This window comes from Pseudophryne corroboree, chromosome 4, assembly GCF_028390025.1.
Source record: "Pseudophryne corroboree isolate aPseCor3 chromosome 4, aPseCor3.hap2, whole genome shotgun sequence".
NCBI classification, from domain to species: Eukaryota; Metazoa; Chordata; class Amphibia; order Anura; family Myobatrachidae; genus Pseudophryne; species Pseudophryne corroboree.
In genome coordinates, this window is record NC_086447.1 from 837,902,704 (window position 1) to 837,926,007 (window position 23,304).

Genomic DNA, 23,304 nt, shown 5'->3' on the forward strand with positions numbered 1-23,304 from the left:
CATCTTCCCACGCTCCCACACAACCTCACCTCCCACAATTTCATTATCTATTGATGGCACTACTATCTTTTCTAACCCCCAAGTGCGCTATCTTGGAGTAATCATTGATTCCTCCCTCTCCTTCAAACCACATATTCAGTAACTCTCACAAACCTGCTGTTTTCCTCTCAAAAGTATTTCCAGGATCAGACCCTTCCTTATACATCCACTAAGGCCCTTATCCACTCACTGGTCATCCCCAGACTCTACTACTGTAATCTTCTCCTATCTGGCATCCCTGAAAAATGCCTCTCTTCCCACCAAACGTATTTCGTCCACCTCCCTTCTCTTACAAGCCCTTCATTGGCTCCCCTTCACCATCAGAATCCAATTCAAGCTTCTCACACTCACTTACAAAGCCCTCACCCACTCTTCTCCCATTTACATCTCTGACCTTATCTCCCTTTACACTTCCACCCATCCTCTTCGCTCTGCTAATGCACACCGCCTCTCCTGGCTACTGATTACCTTCTACCACTCCTACCTCCAACATTTTTCATGTGCTGCTCCCTTTCTCTGGAATTCTCAACTTTCCCCCCTCAGACTCTCCACCTCTCTACAAAACTTCAAACGGCTCTCAAGACCCATTTCTTCACTAAACCCTGCAAACTCTCACCCTGAGCCCTCTGTCCCACACTCACTGTGTACGCCATCTGTGTTACCCCTGTCTATCTGCCCCTTCTCTTTAGAATGTAAGCTCTCACGAGCAGGGGCTTCTTCTCTCATGTGATTTTCCTTCACTTACTTATACCATCTTTTACTCCATACTCCCTTCAACAGCACCAAATACCTCTGTTTCCTGCTACCCTGATACTTATTTCAGTGTCATCTGCTGATGTAGCTATGTTTATATACTGTGTACTTGTCCTATATTGTCTTTAACTGTAAGTCGCTGTTTTCTTGTTTTGCTTATTTATGTACTTTGTAATTTGGCGTTGCGGATCCCTTGTGACGCCATATAGCTAAAGATTATTAATAATGATAATAATAATAATAATAATAATAAAGACAGACAGATAGATAGATAGATAGATAGATAGATAGATAGTTTACCTTTACAGAGACTGTGTTTGCAACTATTCCATCTACCGTTGTTTCAGTGAATGGATCAAAGTGTTTATCAGGCCGCCTCATAAATTCTGGTTTCAGTCTGTAGCCACATTTGCCATTATATTCATACATTCCCATATTTAGCTGCATAGAAAAATCTGTGAATAAAATGTGGCATCCTTATCAGACAGATGAGCCTAACTTTACATAAAAAAACATATAAACCTTACATCTAAAAAATATAGATCACATCTGCATTAACGAGAGACACCACATTAGCCACCTGCCAGACTGGACAGAATGGAACGGTGCTTTGTACACTGAATGTATCTTTACTGAAATGCGCCTATTTCAGCACCTTCTGCATGCGTAGATGTACAGTCACTTTGCTCTCTTGCGGAGTGTCAGGGACATGAAAAGAGTAACAAAGGCTTTACACAAACTTGCAGAACAATCGGTGCACAGGTAATAGAAAATGGAGGTAGGTAGTATAACTTGGGCATTAGGTATCTACTGTAAAATTACGTTACTTATACTTTCTGCTAATTAAATTCATGACCACATTCTATGTATGGATCCTTGTGTATATGCAGTGCAGTGGTTAAAATGTATTTATTTGTGTAATTTACTGTCTTGTATCCAATCACAGTCATATAGGAAAACCTGTCTGACCTGGACCAGCTAATTTCCCGGTAACCCATACGATAAGTCTTACAGACAATTTACAGTTCAACTCCTAGATGTTACTATTAACCGCAATAAAGGGAAGACTCATCACACCTTCCAAAAAGGAAATGTGGAGATTCTAGGTATCATTTATCTTGTACAGTCTAGAAATGACCTAGAATCTGATTGATTGGTTGCTATAGGCAACAATTCCACTCTTCCTTCTCAGAAGGTTTGATAAACCCCCCCAACACTAAAGCAGTCTGTAACTATCTAGATGTACTACAAGCCTCATTTAGCCAAAAAAGACATGCTGGATCTTCTAGTTCACAGGTTCTTAAACTCGGTCCTCAGGACCCCACACAGTTCATGTTTTGCGGTCACCTGTAGATTTTTTAAAATGTGACAGTTGGTGATACACAGTGCACCTGCTGGGTGACATGGAAAACATGAACCATGTGGGGTCCTGAGGACCGAGTCTGAGAACCACTGTTCTAGTTCCACAACAGTCAAAGAAACGCAGGTTGCCCACCTCTGAACAGATTTATCTGATGTAGTATAAATGATGTTTGCAGTGTTTACAATCATTATTTGAACACTTTTCATCTCATTTTTGTGAATAAAAATAAATGTGTTCCCTTTCCCATTCATAGGCAATATGTAAAATAAATCATTGTTCCTGCTCATTGTCATCCATTATTGTCTGTGTGATTTAGTACTCGTGTCTGTTATAAAATCAAGCGGAGTACGAGATTCTGTTCCACCACCTCCGTGGTTATTAATTATGGAAGGAAAAGCTTTTTAAATCTAGATCAAGTAAACAAGAGCAAATGTTTTATAAAGATTTTGAGCTTTTGTTTCAGGCTAATTAGAAATTTAAGCCTATTCTAGTGAGTAATTAGAAGAAACTAATATAATCAAGGGTTGGGTTACACTGTGAAGATGATGTGCTAAAAAGTGTAATCGTGATCTTTGTTTGTGTAGGTGGGATTAACGCAATGGCACCTGCGACAGCAATTAGGCAAAGTCATCGTTCACCCCCCCACAATCTCCTGACCTCTTCTCATTTCTGATCTGTTCTGCAAACACAGTATCTGTGGAATATGGACAAGGGCAACTGTGCCTGTATTACACGCAATCCTGCTAACCAAGTTTATAATACTCTAGGCTTTTTCAATCAGTGTGCCATGGCACATTAGTGTGCCGCCACCAGTTGCAAGGTGTGCCGCGGAGCCAGAGCAGCTTCCTGTACCTTCAGAGTGAACTGTTGGCCCGGGCTCTTCTTAGAGGATCAGTCGTGCTCTGGCCGTGACCGATGCCTTGAAGACGCGGCGGTGTGATATCATAGGTCACGGCCGCCGTGTATCACCACCCAGCCAGCCCACCCACCCGCCTGCATACACATCTTCCAGTTCCCGCCTGCATACACAGCATTCCTTGCCGACCCATATCCACACCTGCCCGACCGCCCGCTACTCAGTATTTGCAGCACTCCACTATGAACAACCCCCACCACGTGGGGAGCAATAGGATTTATGTAGGGAGCAACATGATTTATGTGGGGAGCAATGTGATTGTTTTTTCTGTGTAGGCCAATGTATGTGTGGAATTATTTTTTTTACTGTGAGGGCCAATGTGTGTTTTTTGTTTTTTTTCTGTGGGGAACTGATGGTGCGCCTTGGGAATTTTAAAATATTGTTCGGTGTGCAGCGAGTAAAAAAAGGTTGAAAATCACTGCTCTATAATGAAGAAAGTAATGGAAATTCATGAGATAGAAGTGCATAAAAATAGCCCTGGGTCTTCGGATACAGGGTCAGTTAAGATCGGGGCTGTCTATTATGAGGGAGATTTACTAAGCAGTGAAAAGCCCATGGCAACCAATCAGCTGCTTTGTATAATTTTATAGTATGCATACCTCCCAACTGTCCCAATTCCAGCAGGACAGTCCCACTATTCGGACACTGTCCCGCTGATCACCTGCTGCTCTGCAAAGTGAGTGATGAGCATGGTATCTATTCAGTGCTGGGAGGGGAGCAGGGGGCTGCCCAGCTGCTCGGGGAGCACTGGGCACCTCCTCCCCCACCCAAAAGGCTGGAAAATGGGTCCGTTTGGCAAGGCCACGCCCCCTTTCTGGCACACGCAGCTTCACTGCGCCAGGGTACCGACTCCCTTCACAGAAAAGTTGGGAGGTATGAGTATGCAAATTATAAATGTTACCTCAATGCTGGTTGGTTGCCATGGGCAAATTTTCTAGGTGCGAAAGACTTACAATGGCAAAATGTTTTCCCAGCACAGCCTCTTTTTGTATGCACTATACTAGCAAAGTCTATTAAATAGATCAGAAAAATCGGAGCTAAATAATGTGATATGAATAGTTATGTATTGGGGTAAAACCCTGCTAAATAATAAATACTGTAGATCCCTCGATGTTCATAGTAGAGGCATCAATTTTGCGTGTTTAACCATAGCCAGATAATTTATTATGCAACCTAGGCCCAGAGGGCACAGAGGAGTCCAGGTTACTAAACCAGTGTGCTCCACAGGGTCCTAGGGGGAGATGTATGGTGACGGGGAGAGTGATCAAGTGAACATAGATAACGTATCAACCAATAAGCTCCTGTAATTTTTCAAACACAGCCTGTAAAATGACATAAGCTAATTGGTTGGTACTTTAGCTCTCTCCAAGATTTGATACCTATCCCGTTTAATCTGCCTCTGGGCTAAACCAATATGCAGATCATCAATTTCCAGGGTATTAGTGACATCTCTGAGGCACTGCCTTGCTTACATTCACAAACCATGACCCAAGGGCCTGGTTGGGGCATAGGGCCTAATTCAGACCTGATTGCTGCTGTGCAGCACAGTGGGTGATCAGGTCTGAACTGTCCATGCGACGGCGCCGCAGTGCACCAGCGCATGCCAGACGGCCGGTGCCCATCTCAGCCCTGCGATCTCCTCTGCCTGATTGACAGGCAGAGGCGGTCACTGGGCGGGAGGGTGTGGGCCGGTGGCGTTTTCCCACCGTTATGGGATCGTCCGGGGGGGGGGGGGCGGGCGGCTACGATCAGGTCTGAATTAGACCCATAGAGAGGGGCGTTTCACGTAGCAGTGCTGTAGAAATACCTCAGGGCTTTGCCTTCAGGTAACAGGCTTAGGCAAGGGAAAGAATTACCCTAATGGCAGGAGGTAAGATAGACACGTCTTTTAGTCCAGGTATGATGTTTTGAGGGATATATAGATTATATAGATATATATAGATATTTATTTTACATTTACAGTATGTCCTATCATAACAAAGATAAAGTTTACTAAAATCTAACTTACTGTTGAAGATCTACTATATCTTTTTATTTTCAAACTTAAATTAAATAAATGCATAGTGATCACGAAAACGAATCTGTACATTGCAATTTATAAAAGATATAAATAAAATCACTATCAGCGCTACTAAGCACTGTCAGCCGAAAAAACTAAACAATTGCTCCTGAAACACTACCCACAAGTGAATAAGGGCCCTCATTCCGAGTTGTTCGCTCGGTAAACATCTTCGCATCGCAGCGATTTTCCGCTTAATGCGCATGCGCAATGTTCGCACTGCGACTGCGCCAAGTAAATTTGCTATGCACTTAGTAATTTTACTCACGGCTTTTTCATCGGTCTGGCGATCGTAATGTGATTGACAGGAAATGGGTGTTACTGGGCGGAAACAGGCCGTTTTATGGGCGTGTGGGAAAAAACGCTACCGTTTCCGGAAAAAACGCAGGAGTGGCCGGAGAAACGGAGGAGTGTCTGGGCGAACGCTGGGTGTGTTTGTGACGTCAAACCAGGAACGACAAGCACTGAACTGATCGCAGATGCCGAGTAAGTCTGAAGCTACTCAGAAACTGCTACGAGGTGTGTAATCGCAATATTGCGATTACTTCGTTCGCAATTTTAAGATGCTAAGATTCACTCCCAGTAGGCGGCGGCTTAGCGTGAGCAACTCTGCTAAAATCGCCTTGCGAGCGAACAACTCGGAATGACCTCCAATAAACCTAAAATAATTACTTTTCCCTAGTATGCCACAATTAACCAGTGCACCTCAAAAACTACGCAGGTTAAATTTGAACCTTAAAATACAAGTGGTATGCAATACGTTTCCGGATGCACCAAAAGTATTATATTTACAAAGTGAACATTGCATTTTTTTTGTCTTTGCCAGAGGAGTCTATGCAAAGTTGCATGTGCTCAAACCACTTGGTGAAGCAGCTGAACCAGTCCAAAGTAGGTATGTCTTCTACATACTGGATGAAGGTCTCCAATGCAGCTTCCATTGACTCAAAACGAATCCCACGCATCTGGCGCTTGATTTGTGGGAACACAAAGAAGTTGCAGGGGGCCAGGTGTGGACTGTACTGTGGATTCCCAAGCTCCTGGATGCGTTCACGTGCCAAAAAATCCACCACTTTCCAGATAGAGAATGGCACCACGGGCGCAAGTTCTTGGACGGTGTCTGGAAATGGCTTCCAGCACTTGCAGCACATACTGGATGGCGTACCAATCCCCAGTGACGGTGCGCTGCTGCACGAGTGGTACAGTAGCCATATGACCAGTCATGACAGCCACCATCTGCTTGGCCAAACTCCGCTCACGTCGGTACTTCCAACTGGAGTCCGTCCACTGGGTCATCTGTTGTTGGGTCTCGGGGTTGAAACTGTAGATACAGATTCATTGCCACTGATTATCTCCCAAACAGAGTTTGAGAGACTGTCATCAAACCTGCCCAACATGTATCAGCACCAAGTGACCCGATCCTCCTTCTGCTCTCAAGTCTGGTCACCTTGGTGTCCACCTCAACTGTGGCCCGCATGGCAGTAAAGTTGTCCTCGGTGATGGCGGACCCAGGACGGCTGCAGTGTTCCTTGTCTTCTACGGATTCCAGCACAGAAATTCTGCAAACTACTCAAACACAGTGGTTCAGAACGATGCTTCCTCACCAAAAGCAGCTTGTGATTGATTATCTCCTGCTGTTGTAGACCACTCCTGTAGTTGTAAAAGATCATGGCTCTCCGGTGGCCTCTGTTGAACTCCATAACGAGTTCCTGAAGGAAGTGAACATGCAGATTGTGTCTACTCTATGAATGCACTGCACTTCTGGAAACTTATTGCACACCACTCATACATTTTTAATGAACATTGTGCTTTTCTCTTTTCTCTAACGTCCTAGTAGATGCTGGGGACTCCGTAAGGACCATGGGGAATAGACGGGCTCCGCAGGAGACATGGGCACTTTAAGAAAGAATTTAGATTCTGGTGTGCTCTGGCTCCTCCCTCTATGTCCCTCCTCCAGACCTCAGTTTGAATCTGTGCCCGGACGAGCTGGGTGCTGTTTAGTGAGCTCTCCTGAGCTTGCTATAAGAAAGTATTTTGTTAGGTTTTTTTATTTTCAGGGAGCTCTGCTGGCAACAGACTCCCTGCATCGTGGGACTGAGGGGAGAGAAGCAGCCCTACTCTCTGCAGATAGGTCCTGCTTCTTAGGCTACTGGACACCATTAGCTCCAGAGGGATCGTATACAGGATCTCACCCTCGTCGTCCGATCCTGGAGCCGCGCCGCCGTCCCCCTCGCAGAGCCGGAAGACAGAAGCCGGGTGAAAGAAGCAAGAAGACTTCGAAATCGGCGGCAGAAGACTCCAGTCTTCACTGAGGTAGCGCACAGCACTGCAGCTGTGCGCCATTGCTCCCACACTACACCCACATACTCCGTTCACTGTAAGGGTGCAAGGCGCAGGGGGGGGGGGCACCCTGGGCAGCAATTAGAGACCTCTTTGGCTAAAGTTTGCATAATATACAGTTGGGCACTGTATATATGTATGAGCCCCCGCCAAATATTGTACATGAAAGCGGGACAGAAGCCCGCCGTCGAGGGGGCGGGGCTTCTTCCTCAGCACTCACCAGCGCCATGTTTTTTCTCCACAGCACCACTGAGAGGAAGCTCCCCAGCCTCTCCCCTTCAGTTACACGGTAGAAGAGGGTAAAAAGAGAGGGGGGGCACATAATTAGGCGCTAAAATCAATATAAACAGCAGCTACTGGGTTAACATTAAGTTACTGTGTTATTCCTGGGTTAATAGCGCTGGGGTGTGTGCTGGCATACTCTCTCTCTGTCTCTCCAAAGGGCCTTATGGGGGAATTGTCTTCAGATGAGCATTCCCTGAGTGTGTGGTGTGTCGGTAAGTGTGTGTCGACATGTCTGAGGTAAAAGGCTCCCCTAAGGAGGAGATGGAGCAAATATGTGTGTGAGAGGGTGTCTCCGTCGACAACGCCGACACCTGTTTGGATATTTGTAATTAAGTGCTAAGGTGAATTTATTGCACAAAAGATTAGAGAACAGACAGGAAATCTACCCATGTCTGTCCCTATGTCGCAGAGACCTTCAGAGTTTCTCAATGCTCACTATCCAAAATAATAGACACTGATATCGACACGGAGTCTGACTCCAGTGTCGACTACGATAATGCAAAGTTACAGCCAAAATGGCAGAAAAGTATTCAATATATGATTATCGTAATTAAAGATGATTTGCATATCACTGATGACTCATCTGTCCCTGACACAAGGGTACACATGTTTAAGGGGAAGAAAGCTGAGGTAAATTTCCCTCCTCTCATGATGAAAAAGGGCGGGAATCTCCAGACAAGAGACTGCAGTTTCCCACAAAGAATTCTCAGGGAGTATCCTTTCCCCACTAGGGCCAGGATACGATGGGAATCTTCCCCTAGGGTGTCACGTTTGCCCAAAGGGTAGCCCTGACGTAACAGCTATTCTCAGGGATCCTGCAGATAGCGTGCACATTCTGGTACACTACTCAGACCGGCGATTGTGTCGGCATGGGTTTATAGCGCTGTGGCAGCGTGGACAGGTACCTTATCAGCAGAGATTGAGACCCTAGTATGTATATATATATATATATATATATGTATATATAGAGATCTATATTTTAAAGATGCTGTCTTAAGAGATATATATATATATATATATATATATAAAACATGCCCAAAGAGACATGAGTTTACTGGGTCCTAGAGTCAAAGCTATGTCGATTTCTGCTTGACGTGTCCTGTAGAATATGCAATGGACAGATGATGCCGACTTAAGAGGCATATGGAAGGCTTAGGATTGTGTGGAGAAGGGTTCTCGGACCTGGGCCCTCATTCCGAGTTGATCGGTCGCAAGGCGATTTTAGCAGAGTTACACACGCTAAGCCGCCGCCTACTGGGAGTGAATCTTAGCTTCTTAAAATTGCGACCGATGTATTCGCAATATTGCGATTACTAACTACTTAGCAGTTTCAGAGTAGCTCCAGACTTACTCTGCCTGTGCGATCAGTTCAGTGCTTGTCGTTCCTGGTTGACGTCACAAACACACCCAGCGTTCGCCCAGGCACTCCCACCGTTTCCCCGGCCACTCCTGCGTTTTTTCCGGAAACGGTAGCGTTTTCAGCCACACGCCCCTGAAACGCCGTGTTTCCGCCCAGTAACACCCATTTCCTGTCAATCACATTACGATCGCCGGAGCGAAGAAAAAGCCGTGAGTAAAAATACTTTCTTCATAGTAAAGTTACTTGGCGCAGTCGCAGTGCGAACATTGCGCATGCGTACTAAGCGGATTTTCACTGCGATGCGATGAAAAATACCGAGCGAACAACTCGGAATGAGGGCCCTGGTCTCCACAGCTATAGCTGGTAATTCTGATATTTTGCCTTATATTCCTGCACAGCCTAGGAAAGCACGACATTATCAAATGCAGCCTTTCGAACAAAGAAACAAGAAAGTCCGAGGTGCGTCCTTTCTTGCCAGAGGCGGGGGCAGAGGAAAGAAGCTGCACAACACAGCTAGTTCCCAGGAACAGAAGTCCTCCCCGGCCTCTACAAAATCCACCGCATGTCGCTGGGGCTCCACAGGCGGAGCTAGGCCAGGTGGGGGCACGCCTTCGTAAGTTCAGCCACAAGTGGGTTCACTCCCTGTTAGATCCCTGGGCAATAGATATTGTGTCTCAGGGATACAAGTTGGACTTTGAGGAGATGCCCCCTCACCGACGGCCCTGCCGGCTTCCCCCCACGAGAGGGAAACAGTGTTAACTGCAATTCACAAATTGTATCTTCAACAGGTGGTGGTCAAGGTTCCCCTCCTTCAACAAGGAGGGGGTTATTATTCGACCATGTTGTAGTCCCGAAACCAGACGGTTCAGTAAGACTCATATTGAATTTAAAATCCATGAACATATACCTGAAAAGGTTCAAGTTCAAGATGGAATCGCTAAGAGCGGTCATTGCAAGCCTGAAAGGGGGAGATTTTATGGTGACTCTGGACATAAAGGATACATACCTTCATGTCCCCATTTATCCACCTCATCAGGTGTACCTCAGAATTGCGGTACGGGATTGTCATTACTAATTTCAGACGTTGCCGTTTGGGCTCTCCACGGCCCCGAGAATATTCACCAAGGTAATGGCGGAAATGATGGTGCTCCTGCGGAAGCAAGGTGTCACTATTATCACGTACTTGGACGATCTCCTCATAAAAGCGAGATCAAGAGAGCAGTTGCTGAACAGCGTATCACTTTCTCTGGAAGTGTAACGGCAACACGGCTGGATTCTATATATTCCAAAGTCACAGTTGGTTCCTACAGCTCATCTGCCTCTCCTAGGCATGATCCTAGACAAAGGGTTTATCTCCCGATAGAGAGAGCTCAGGAGCTCATTACACTGGTCAGGAATCTATTAAAACCAAAATAGGTGTCAGTGCATCACTGCACTCGAGTCCTGGGAAGGATGGTGGCTTCATATGAGGCCATTCCCTTTGTCAGGTTTCATGCGAGGACCTTCCAATGGGACTTACTGGACAAGTGGTCCGGATCACATCTTCAGATGCATCGGTTAATCACCCTATCCCCCAGGGCGTCTCTCCTGTGGTGGCTGCAGAGTGCTCACCTTCTCGAAGGTCGCAGATTCGGCATTCAGGACTGGGTCCTGGTGACCACGGATGCAAGCCTCCGAGGGTGGGGGGCAGTCACACAGGGAAGAAATTTCCAACAACATCCTGGAACTAAGGGCCATATACAACGCCCTACGTCAAGCGGAGTCCCTGCTTCGCGACCAACCGGTTCTGATTCAGTCAGACAACATCACCGCAGTGGCTCATGTAAACCGCCAAGGCGGCACAAGGAGCAGGGTGGCGATGGTAGAAGCCACCAGAATTCTTCGCTGGGCGGAGAATCACGTAAGCGCACTGTCAGCAGTGTTCATTCCGGGAGTGGACAACTGGGAAGCAGACTTCCTCAGCAGGCACGACCTCCACCCGGGAGAGTGGGGACTTCATCAAGAAGTCTTCTCGCAGATTGCAAGTCGGTGGGAACTGCCACAGGTGGACATGATGGCATCCCGCCTCAACAAAAAGCTGCAGAGATATTGCGCCAGGTCAAGAGACCCTCAGGCGATAGCTGTGGACGCACTGGTGACACCGTAGGTGTTCCAGTCGGTCTAGGTATTTCCTCCTCTTCCTCTCATACCCAAGGTGCTGAGAATCATAAGAAAAAGAGGAGTGAGAACAATACTCATTGTTCCGGATTGGCCAAGAAGGACTTGGTATCCAGATCTGCAAGAAATGCTCACAGAGGACCCGTGGCCTCTGCCTCTAAGACAGGACTTGTGCAACAGGGGCCCTGTCTGTTCCAAGACTTACCGCGGCTGCGTTTGACGGCATGGTGGTTGAACGCCGTATCCTAGCAGAAAAAGGCATTCCGGATGAGGTCATTCCTACGCTGATAGAGGCTAGGAAGGATGTGATGGCTCAACATTATCACCGTATATGGCGAAAAAAGGTGGCTTGGTGTGAGGCCAGGAATGCCCCTACGGAGGAATTCCAGCTGGGCCGTTTCCTTCACTTCCTACAGTCGGGAGTGACTTTGGGCCTTAAATTGGGTTCCATTAAGGTTCAGATTTCGGCCTTATCCATTTTCTTTCAAAAAGAACTGGCTTCTCTGCCTGAAGTTCAGACGTTTGTAAAGGGAGTGCTGCAGATTCAGCCCCCTTTTGTGCCTCCAGTGGCACCTTGGGATCTTAACGTGGTGTTGAGTTTCCTGAAATCACACTGGTTTGAACCACTCAAAACGGTGAAAGTAAAATATCTCACGTGGAAGGTGGTCATGCTATTAGCCTTGGCTTCGGCTAGGCGTGTGTCAGAATTGGCGGCTTTGTCACATAAAAGCCCTTATCTGGTTTTCCATGCGGATAGAGCAGAATTGCGGACCCGCCCACAATTTCTGCCAAAAGTGGTTTCATCCTTTCATATCAACCAACCTATTGTGGTGCCTGTGGCTACTACTGACTTGGAGGATTCCGAGTTACTGGATGTATTCGGGGCTGTGAAGGTTTATGTAGCCAGAACGGCTAAGGTCAGGAAAACAGAATCTTTGTTTATCCTGTATGCTTACAACAAGCTTGGGGCGCCTGCTTCAAAGCAAACTATTGCTCGCTGGATCTGTAACACGATTCAGCAGGCTCATTCTGTGGCTGGGTTGCCGCTGCCTAAATCAGTTAAGGCCCATTCCACAAGGAAGGTGGGCTCTTCTTGGGCGGCTGCCCGAGGGGTCTCGGCATTACAGCTTTGCCGAGCGGCTACTTGGTCAGGTTCAAACACCTTTGCAAGGTTCTACAAGTTTGATACCCTGGCTGAAGAGGACCTTGTGTTTGCTCATTCGGTGCTGCAGAGTCATCCGCACTCTCCCGCCCGTTTGGGAGCTTTGGTATAATCCCCATGGTCCTTACGGAGTCCCCAGCATCCACTAGGACGTTAGAGAAAATAAGATTTTACTTACCGGTAAATCTATTTCTCGTAGTCCGTAGTGGATGCTGGGCGCCCGTCCCAAGTGCGGACTTCTTCTGCAATGCTTGTATATAGTTATTGCTTAAATAAGGGTTATGTTATAGTTGCATCAGAGTTTATCTGATGCTCTGTGATTGTTCATACTGTTAACTGGGTAAAGTTATCACAAGTTATACGGTGTGATTGGTGTGGCTAGTATGAGTCTTACCCTGGATTCCCAAAATCCTGTCCTTGTACTGTCAGCTCTTCCGGGCACAGTTTCTCTAACTGAGGTCTGGAGGAGGGACATAGAGGGAGGAGCCAGAGCACACCAGAATCTAAATTCTTTCTTAAAGTGCCCATGTCTCCTGCGGAGCCTGTCTATTCCCCATGGTCCTTACGGAGTCCCCAGCATCCACTACGGACTACGAGAAATAGATTTACCGGTAAGTAAAATCTTATTTTCTCTTATAGAATGTCACCATAAATAAGTGCACACAAAACCACTGCACACAGGAGGAAGTACATGAAGAGAAAATACAATGATGAAAAATGTATTTCTTCAAACAGGATATAAAGAAGACCTGAAAATACAAAAAGAAACATTGACTCTGTTGAAAGGACCGATCATTTACAACATACTAAGAATAAAATAGGGATAGAATAGGATAGAAATTTACAATCGTCAATATGTACAAATTATGGGAAACAATATAAAAGTTTTGAAAAAATAATAAAACGACATTGGGGCACCTTCCAAATAACCCAAGCTTTATATAGAAAAGTATAAACTAGTCAGACATTCTTTAGATAACTCATGTATAAAGAACAAAATCAAATCAAAAAGTTTTTATTTTTGTAAAGAATGTGTGCTGTGTGCAGATGTGCCCTCATACATTATTGATGCAGTCACGCCACACCACGTCCCGTGAAACTCTGCTCGCACGTAAAAATACATGAAAATAAAACCCGGCGCTAGCAGTTCGCACGGGACCTTGTGGCTCATTTGCACAAGACGTCTCGCGTCACATGGTGTATTGAGGCTACTTGTATGAGGACACATCTGTCGGTTAGTTAAAAATAAACCAAATAAAGTAATGGAAAACCAAATATTTATCCAATACATATAAACAGCATTTTTTGTCACTTTAAATGTGTATATATAGCAACTTGTATGTACTGTTATTATAATAAGTATAGATTGGATTATATTTTATCTTTATAGTTTTGTTGAAATGCAATGAAGTCACGTGATAAGGAAATATCTTTGTAGCGCAATGGGGTATGACGTGCATTCCATGGGTCACTTTTGGAATGCAATGGAATATGCTTTACATTCCATGAGTCAAGTGGTAATGGGCTACGTGATTTTTGGTTAATAAGATTAATATTTGGCTAATCACATCAGTCCCTGCCCCAGTGGAGCTTACAATCATCTATATTCCCTAATAGATGTACACTTGTACACACACATACACACTAGGGATCATTTTTGTTGGGAGCCAATTAACCTACCAGTATATTTTTGGATTGTGGGAGGAAACCGGAGTACCCGGAGGAAACCCATGCAAGCACAGGGAGAATATACAAACTCCACACAGTTAGGGCCATGGTGGGAATCAAACCCAAGACCTCAGTGCTGTGAGGCAGTAATACTAACCATTACACCGTTCATGCTGAAATTGCACATAAACTATGTACTTTCTAAAATGATTATTGCATTTGGGCTAATGGCTGTGAGAATATTTTGTGGTGGTTTTGTTTATCATTGAAACGTAGTACATTTAAATAAAACAACATTAAAAATATGACTTATATACTGTATTAATACATATTTATCTCTAAAATACTGCTAAAATACGATCCTTAGTGACTTGTGAGTTTGACATATCAATTCATGACATTTCTTAGACACTCCCATTATCCTTGTATGATCCAGTAGACCTTACACCAGAGGTTCTCAAAACCAGTCCATAGTACCCCCAACAAGTCATGTTTTGTGAATTTCTTTAATCATTCACAAGTGAGTTAATCTATTTTGTTGGTTCATTAATTAATAATTATCTGCTTTCACAGACAGAAAACCCCACAACATGACTTCCTGGGGGTACCTGAGGACTGGAGAAGTTGAGAAGAACTGCCTCACACCACCATAAACCAGAATATATGCTATAAGAAGAGTTGCTCTTACCTATTGTTTGGAAGTTGAGAGCCACCATTTGACATCCAGCATTCCAAAAGACCTGAGGCATGTAATTTGAAGAATCTACACGTGTTCCTTTTGGGTAAATTCGACTAAGCTGCATCTTGTTATATCTGTAAATCTGTGGTTAAGATTTTTTTTTTTTTATGAACAAAACACAGAAAACAGAGACCTCCATCTGTAAAGCTCAAGCCTTGAACTATGATCAGCAACATCACCGGTGCCTTACAAATAAATCTTTATAACACAAATCCACTCTTGAAAACAAAAAAAAAGGTGATTCCAGAATAACTAATGATCAGAGGTATGGATTAACCAAGGGCAAACCTAGAGTAATAGTCTGCTGCTGTAGGACCAATAGCACATAGGGGACAGTTCTACACTAGGGATTAGAGTGCAAGACCTCGGACATACCGTGTTCTTTGTTCCTGTTGCCTTTGTCTCCTGGCACTTTGTTTGTGATACTTTGCTGTATTACAGTCCACTCCAGGCTCCTGGCCCCTCTGCTTTGTCTGATAATTCTCTTCCTCTTTCTCCTTGGTCACTGTATCTTTCTTAATATACCCATGAGTGCAGAATCTTCCAACTTCCATCATATTCTTTGATGTTAGTTGCTGATATGAAATTCTGCCATTCCCCAGTTCTGTCTGATTATTACAAATATTAACATGAACATGTAGGGACAGCCATGCCTACTGTACATTTTTTACACTAAACGTTTTGTCATGCACCCTTGGCTGGGAAGGTCTCAAGCATGTACATCTTTCAGTTCAGGTTGTTTTCTCATCAAGGGCAAGATACAGTAAAGCTTAAATGCGGCCAAACCTCCAAAAATGCTGTTTCCGGAGGTTTGGCCACGTATCGCATATGCACGGAAGGGATGACCTAAAGGAAAAATATGGCAAAAATCCCAAAACTGTATTTTCACTGCATTTCTGGAGTATGGACTCAGTAAGTAACGCCAACAGAAGCTTATTGGCTTCTTTTCGCAATTCCCTCAGAGAGAGATCCAGTCAGATCACTCCCAGCACAAACAAGGCCGCCACATCACACTGCGCATGCACAGGTCGTAAACCCGGAAGTCCTTCTGTCGCAAAGGACAGCTCTCATTGGGAGGGCTGTACTTTGCGCATTTCTAGGTACATACTGGTGTTATTAATGACTGCAACTTGAATTATGCAATTAAAGTTACAGCCCGGCGTCTGTAGTACACTTCGAGTGGTGTTTGCTGCATCAGTGATGTGAATAAGGTGCAAAATTTGAAAGAAAAAAACATTACCTTCCACCTCTGGGATCGACCAGTCACACCGAGCGTCTCGTGCCGTATAGCATATTGAGGCTTGGTGTATCTGTATTTTGTTGACATGGTCGTAATGTCAATATGTTTGGCATGTCAACATTGACCAGAATCGCATTCATCATGTCGACACTGATGAAATGTTGACATGAATAGAATATCGACAAATTGTCCCTAGTGGTCTAGTCATGACTGACCAGGTCTGGCGGCTCCAGTGGTCTCTTCCGGGTCCAGCGTTGACGTCCTGATGACTTCTGGCTCATCCTATGGCGCTACTGGCAGTGAATATATCCCGAACACCTAGCCCTTCCTTCACATGTTGACACTGTGCACACGCCGACATTCTGCAAATGCAACACGGTCAATGTTGGCATTTCAACAATGTTGACATCATAACTGTTGACATCATGACTACATCCTGTTCTTGGGAAGTAGATGGTGAATGCATTGGAAGGTAACGGATAGGGAAAAATATGAGAAGAAAGCAAGGGTTACACCTCCTAAAATGTATACAAAATGTAAACCTAGAGTATATAACAGAGGTAAAGCCGTTATGAAAAGGATACTCTACAAATTCTACTGGAGATTTTGTTAGCTGCTCAAGACCCTTGGTTTCCACAAAGGAGGACATTTCAAAACTCTTATTTCTCTCTGTAAAGAAAAAAACAAAACATAAACAGATGGTTATTGCATATATCTGTTATTAATCAGGGTCAGTACAAGTTGAACATATGATTCCGGTAAGACCCTGATTATGGCACGACCCTGGATCGGAACTGATTGTAACCTTGGAGGAAATCCATACCGTACTTGACTTGAATAAAACATTCATATCAAAACCTGCACATTACTGAGCTGCGTAACATACCTGACATTACTAACGCGGTTATAATTATCTAAATCTATTCAGCATGTTCCCTGTACAACCCTTTGGAGAAAGTAGAGAACTTTTTTCCCAGAGACCTGCGCACCACCTAGTGTTCAGAGTCACTGTCACTACTGCTGCCTGCTAGAGAGGAGGGGACCCGGACGGAGACAACACGTGACCCCTTGTCCTTCCTTGATATGCCCCTACTTGTGACATAGATTATATCAGGCTGTGTAAATGCTGCTAGCGGAAATAAGGTATAAAGCCACAAGATATAATAGACTAGGAAACTAAATATACAGTGTATTCTAGTACATGCAGAGGATTCAGACAAGATTGTCTACCACAGAGTGTGGGAAGAGTGGGAAAGAGAGAACCATTGGGCTCTTCTAGAAGTCTATGACTTGTTTAGGAAAGAATAACATATATTTGCATAATAATAGATATTCCATTAAATACAGATAAAGTGAAACATCCAGCAGGCTACACTGAACATATTAATGTAAAACCAAAAATCTTTCTCTCCTCTTTAGGAGTAGGGAGGTTAAAGATTAGGTATAGCATACTCACCTGGTAGGAGTCAGGACCCTGAGCATCGGGATCCCGCTATCTGCATTTTGACTGCCGGCATACCAAGCGCCAGGATCCCGATACCATCCCTTTCCATATTATATAAGGATCGGACATGATGTAAGTTTTATTTAATAGTATCATGAAAATTGCAATAGCAGCTATCTATAATACGCCACCACAACCAGGGACGTGCAGTCAGGGGAGGCAGGGGTGATTAATGATTAAAATAATACAAAGAAGATACTTATGACACATACTCTGTGTCATAAGTATCTTCTTTATTTTATTCTAATAATTTTAACTTATTAAATCAGTTTGGAAGGCACTGATAGCAGTGCCTCCCGTAGATAATGGGAACGGGGTTAGAGCGGGGGGCGGGACCAAGCACTGGGCTGTAAAAGCCCATTAAAAAGATGCTGAAAGCGGCACATCTACAAGTGGCTCGTTGACAGGGACAAGACGCCCATGTCAGCGAGGCAGCTGTGATTGGACAGCGGACCCAGTGCTGGATCCACTTTCCAATCACCCATACGCGGCGGGGGGAAGTGGCGGTGGGACCCGGTGGTGAGTGATTGGCGTTGGAGCTGGCCTGGCTACAGCAGCGGTGGGGTGGTGAAGCGGTGGCCCTGAAGGCGGTGGGAAACCCACAGTATGTGTGGCGGCAGAGGCCAGCGCTTTTCCCTCTCCCAGCCAGCAGCAGCGCCTACACCAGGGGCGGAACTGCCGGAGACAGCGGAGTCTGCTGCCACCGGGCTCCAGCCCTGAAGGTAGCACTTCATCCATTGTCCCCCGGCCGTTCTGAGCCCCTGCCAAGTGGAGAGCAGCATCAGCAGAGGCTGGCAGTGTGTATAGCCTTCAGTCTGTGCTGGCGGCCGGCAGCCTTCCGAGGTCAAGCCTCCTCCAAACACCATTACCACACACATACCTGCCCAGCTAGTTCTGTAAGCTGGAATCACATCCAAAACAATAATAACAGAGACAGATCCAGTATTCTATCATTGCTGTATGTGACTCCTGCACACTAGATGGTCCCCATGGTGATTGCTGGGCAGGAGTAAGGAGGGGGTAGGAGTCACCCTGGAGGCTATATATGACACTGCACAACCCGGCCTGACTCCACGTGCAGGCATCAGCGGGACTCTCCTCCTCTGGCTGTGGGAGCAGGCTCAGTCTGAGCAGCTGCAGGCTAAAAAGCATACAGCATAGCCACTGGTGAGTTGGACTGTCATTGAAGGGAGGGGTTACATACAGTATAGATATTGAGTAAGGGTGCTGGATTCAGAGCTTCTGTCCCTGTCACCTCTATCTTGTCTCTGCAACATCTGTTCTGTCCCTGTCTCCCCTGTCACCTCTGTCCTGTCCCTGTCACCTCTGTGCTGGCATTGTTTCCCCTCTCTCCTGTCCCTGTCACTCTTGTCCTGTCCCTGTCACCTCTGTGCTGGCATTGTCTCCCCTCTCTCCTGTCCCTGTCACTCTTGTCCTGTCCCTGTCACCTCTGTGCTGGCATTGTCTCCCCTCTCTCCTGCCCCTGTCACTCTTGTCTTGTCCCTGTCACCTCTGTGCTGGCCCTGTCTTTTCTCTCTCCTGTCCAAGTCACATCTGTCCATTCCCTGTCACATCTGTTCTGTCCCTGTCACTCCTGTCATGTCCCTGTCCTCTCTGTTCTGTCATGGTCCTGTCACTCCTGTCATCTACCTGTCCCCTCTGTCTTTGTGCTGTCACCAATCTCTCCGGTCCCCTCTGTTCTGTCCTGGTACCCCTGTCCTGTTCTTGTACCCTCTGTCTTAGTCTGTCCTGGCCCCACTGTACTGTACCTTTCATCTCAGTATTGGCCCTGTCACACCTCTCCTGGCACTGCCCCTCCTGATCCTGTCACCTCTGTCCTAGCACCAAATTACATATAATTTTCCCTGTTTTTCGAGGGGTAGGGGGGCACCATATGCTAACATGCCTCCGGGCGATGGGGATGAACTTACGGCACTGGCCTACACGCAACACAAAGGTAAGAGAGGGGGGCCGCTGGCCTGGGTAGTGCATTATTGCATTGAAAAAAAAAAAAAATATATATATATATATATATATAAAATCAGTTCCTCCCCAGACTATGATCTCACCGCACATCATTGATATTGAGTAAGGGTGCTGAATTCAGAGCTGTATCCTGTCCCTGTCACCTCTATCTTGTCAAACTGCAGTATATATAATTTCCTCTTTTTTTTTGAGGGGTAGGGGGACACTAAACTCTAACTTGCCTCCGGGCGACAGGGATGAACTTACGGCACTGGCTTACAGTGGACACGCAGGTGAGAGGGGGGGGGGGGGGGGGGGGCTGGTCTGGGTATTGCATTGACTATATATATATACATACATACAGTGGGGCAAAAAAGTATTTGGACAGCCACCGATTGTGCAAGTTGACCTACTTAAATAGATGAGAGAGGTCTGTAATTTCCATCATAGGTACACTTCAACTGTGAGAGGCAGAGTCTGGAAAAAAAAACTAGGAAATCACATTGTATCATTTTTAAACAATTTATTTGTATATTCTTGCGGAAAAATAAGAATTTACTCACCGGTAATTCTATTTCTCGTAGTCCGTAGTGGATGCTGGGGACTCCGTAAGGACCATGGGGAATAGACGGGCTCCGCAGGAGACTGGGCACTCTATAAGAAAGATTTGGTACTATCTGGTGTGCACTGGCTCCTCCCTCTATGCCCCTCCTCCAGACCTCAGTTAGGATACTGTGCCCGGAAGAGCTGACACAATAAGGAAGGATTTTGAATCCCGGGTAAGACTCATACCAGCCACACCAATCACACCGTATAACTCGTGATATTATACCCAGTTAACAGTATGAAATATAACTGAGCCTCTCAACAGATGGCTCAACAATAACCCTTTAGTTAGGCAATAACTATATACAAGTATTGCAGACAATCCGCACTTGGGATGGGCGCCCAGCATCCACTACGGACTACGAGAAATAGAATTACCGGTGAGTAAATTCTTATTTTCTCTGACGTCCTAGTGGATGCTAGGGACTCCGTAAGGACCATGGGGATTATACCAAAGCTCCCAAACGGGCGGGAGAGTGCGGATGACTCTGCAGCACCGAATGAGAGAACTCAAGGTCCTCCTCAGCCAGGGTATCAAATTTGTAGAATTTAGCAAACGTGTTTGCCCCTGACCAAGTTGCAGCTCAGCAAAGTTGTAAAGCCGAGACCCCTCGGGCAGCCGCCCAAGATGAGCCCACCTTCCTCGTGGAATGGGCTTTTACTGATTTAGGATGCGGCAATCCAGCCGTAGAATGCGCCATCTGAATTGTAATACAAATCCAGCGAGCAATAGTCTGCTTAAAAGCAGGAGCACCTATTTTGTTGGGTGCATACAGGATAAAAAGCGAGTCAGTTTTCCTGACTCCAGCCGTCCTGGAAACATAAATTTTCAAGGCCCTGACTACGTCCAGTAACTTGGAATCCTCCAAGTCCCTAGTAGCCGCAGGCACCACAATAGGTTGGTTCAAGTGAAAAGCTGATACCACCTTAGGGAGAAACTGGGCACGAGTCCTCAATTCTGCCCTATCCATATGGAAAATCAGATAAGGGCTTTTACATGACAAAGCCGCCAATTCTGACACACGCCTGGCCGACGCCAAGGCCAATAACATGACCACTTTCCACGTGAGATATTTCAGATCCACAGTTTTAAGTGGCTCAAACCAATGTGATTTTAGGAAACTCAACACCACATTGAGATCCCAAGGTGCCACAGGAGGCACAAAAGGGGGCTGAATATGAAGCACTCCCTTTACAAAAGTCTGAACTTCAGAGGCAGTGAAGCCAGTTCTTTCTGGAAGAAAATCGACAGAGCCGAAATCTGGACCTTAATGGAACCCAATTTTAGGCCCATAGTCACTCCCGACTGTAGGAAGTGCAGAAAACGACCCAGCTGAAATTCCTCTGTAGGGGCCTTCCTGGCCTCACACCACGCAACATATTTTCGCCAAATACGGTGATAATGGTTTGCGGTTACTTCTTTCCTGGCTTTTATCAGCGTAGGAATGACTTCCTCCGAAATGCCCTTTTCCTTTAGGATCCGGAATTCAACTGCCATGCTGTCAAACGCAGCCGCGGTAAGTCTTGGAACAGACAGGGCCCCTGCTGTAGCAGATCCTGTCTGAGCGGTAGAGGCCATGGGTCCTCTGATATCATTTCCTGAAGTTCTGGGTACCAAGCTCTTCTTGGCCAATCCGGAACCACGAGTATCGTTCTCACTCCTCGCCTTCTTATTATTCTCAGTACCTTTGGTATGAGAGGCAGAGGAGGGAACACATAAACCGACTGGTACACCCACGGTGTCACTAGAGCGTCCACAGCTATCGCCTGAGGGTCCCTTGACCTGGCGCAATATCTCTTTAGCTTTTTGTTGAGGCGGGACGCCATCATGTCCACCTGTGGCCTTTCCCAACGGTTTACCAACAGTAGGAAGACTTCTGGATGAAGTCCCCACTCTCCCGGGTGTAGGTCGTGTCTGCTGAGGAAGTCTGCTTCCCAGTTGTCCACTCCCGGAATGAACACTGCTGACAGTGCTAGTACGTGATTTTCCGCCCATCGGAGAATCCTTGTGGCTTCTGCCATCGCCATCCTGCTTCTTGTGCCGCCCTGCCGGTTTACATGGGCGACTGCCGTGATGTTGTCTGATTGGATCAGAACCGGCTGGTTTTGAAGCAGGGGCCTTGCCTGACTTAGGGCATTGTAAATGGCCCTCAGTTCCAGAATATTTATGTGTAGGGACGACTCCTGACTTGACCAAAGTCCCTGGAAATTTCTTCCCTGTGTGACTGCGCCCCAGCCTCGAAGGCTGGCATCCGTGGTCACCAGGACCCAGTCCTGTATGCCGAATCTGCGGCCCTCTAGAAGATGAGCACTCTGCAGCCACCACAGTAGAGACACCCTGGTCCTTGGAGACAGGGTTATCAGTTGATGCATCTGAAGATGCGATCCCGACCACTTGTCCAAGAGGTCCCACTGGAAGGTCCTTGCATGGAACCTGCCGAATGGAATTGCTTCGTATGAAGCCACCATTTTTCCCAGGACTCGTGTGCAGTGATGCACTGATACCCGTTTTGGTTTTAGGAGGTCTCTGACTAGAGATGACAGCTCCTTGGCTTTCTCCTGCGGGAGAAACACTTTTTTCTGTTCTGTGTCCAGAATCATCCCCAGGAACAGTAAGCGTGTGGAAGGAACCAGTTGTGACTTTGGAATGTTTAGAATCCAGCCATGCTGTTGTAGCACTTCCCGAGATAGTGCTACTCCGACCAGTAACTGCTCCCAGGACCTCGCCTTTATTAGGAGATCGTCCAAGTACGGGATAATTAAAACTCCCTTTTTTCGAAGGAGTATCATCATTTCTGCCATTACCTTGGTAAACACCCTCGGTGCCGTGGACAGTCCAAACGGTAGTGTCTGGAATTGGTAATGGCAATCCTGTACCACAAATCTGAGGTACTCCTGGTGAGGAAGGTAAATGGGGACATGCAGGTAAGCATCCTTGATGTCCAGGGATACCATGTAATCCCCCTCGTCCAGGCTTGCAATAACCGCCCTGAGCGATTCCATCTTGAACTTGAATCTTTTTATGTATGTGTTCAAGGATTGCAAATTTAAAATGGGTCTCACTGAACCGTCCGGTTTCAGTACCACAAACAGTGTGGAATAGTAACCCCATCCTTGTTGAAGTAGGGGTACCTTGACTATCACCTGCTGG

General features: G+C 46.0%; 1 protein-coding gene across 3 annotated transcripts in view; it reads right to left on the bottom strand.

Annotated features, from left to right (window-relative positions):
- The window catches only part of PLCB1 (phospholipase C beta 1), a 1,298,702-nt gene that overhangs the window by 259,825 nt on the left and 1,015,573 nt on the right, over positions 1-23,304 (bottom strand). For all 3 annotated transcript variants that reach the window (XM_063918579.1, XM_063918581.1, XM_063918580.1), the window contains 3 exons: positions 16,663-16,747; positions 14,788-14,912; positions 1,093-1,247 (listed from right to left, as the gene is read on the bottom strand). In XM_063918579.1, the coding sequence (XP_063774649.1) occupies positions 1,093-1,247; positions 14,788-14,912; positions 16,663-16,747 (365 nt within the window). The remainder of the gene's footprint in view (positions 1-1,092; positions 1,248-14,787; positions 14,913-16,662; positions 16,748-23,304) is intronic.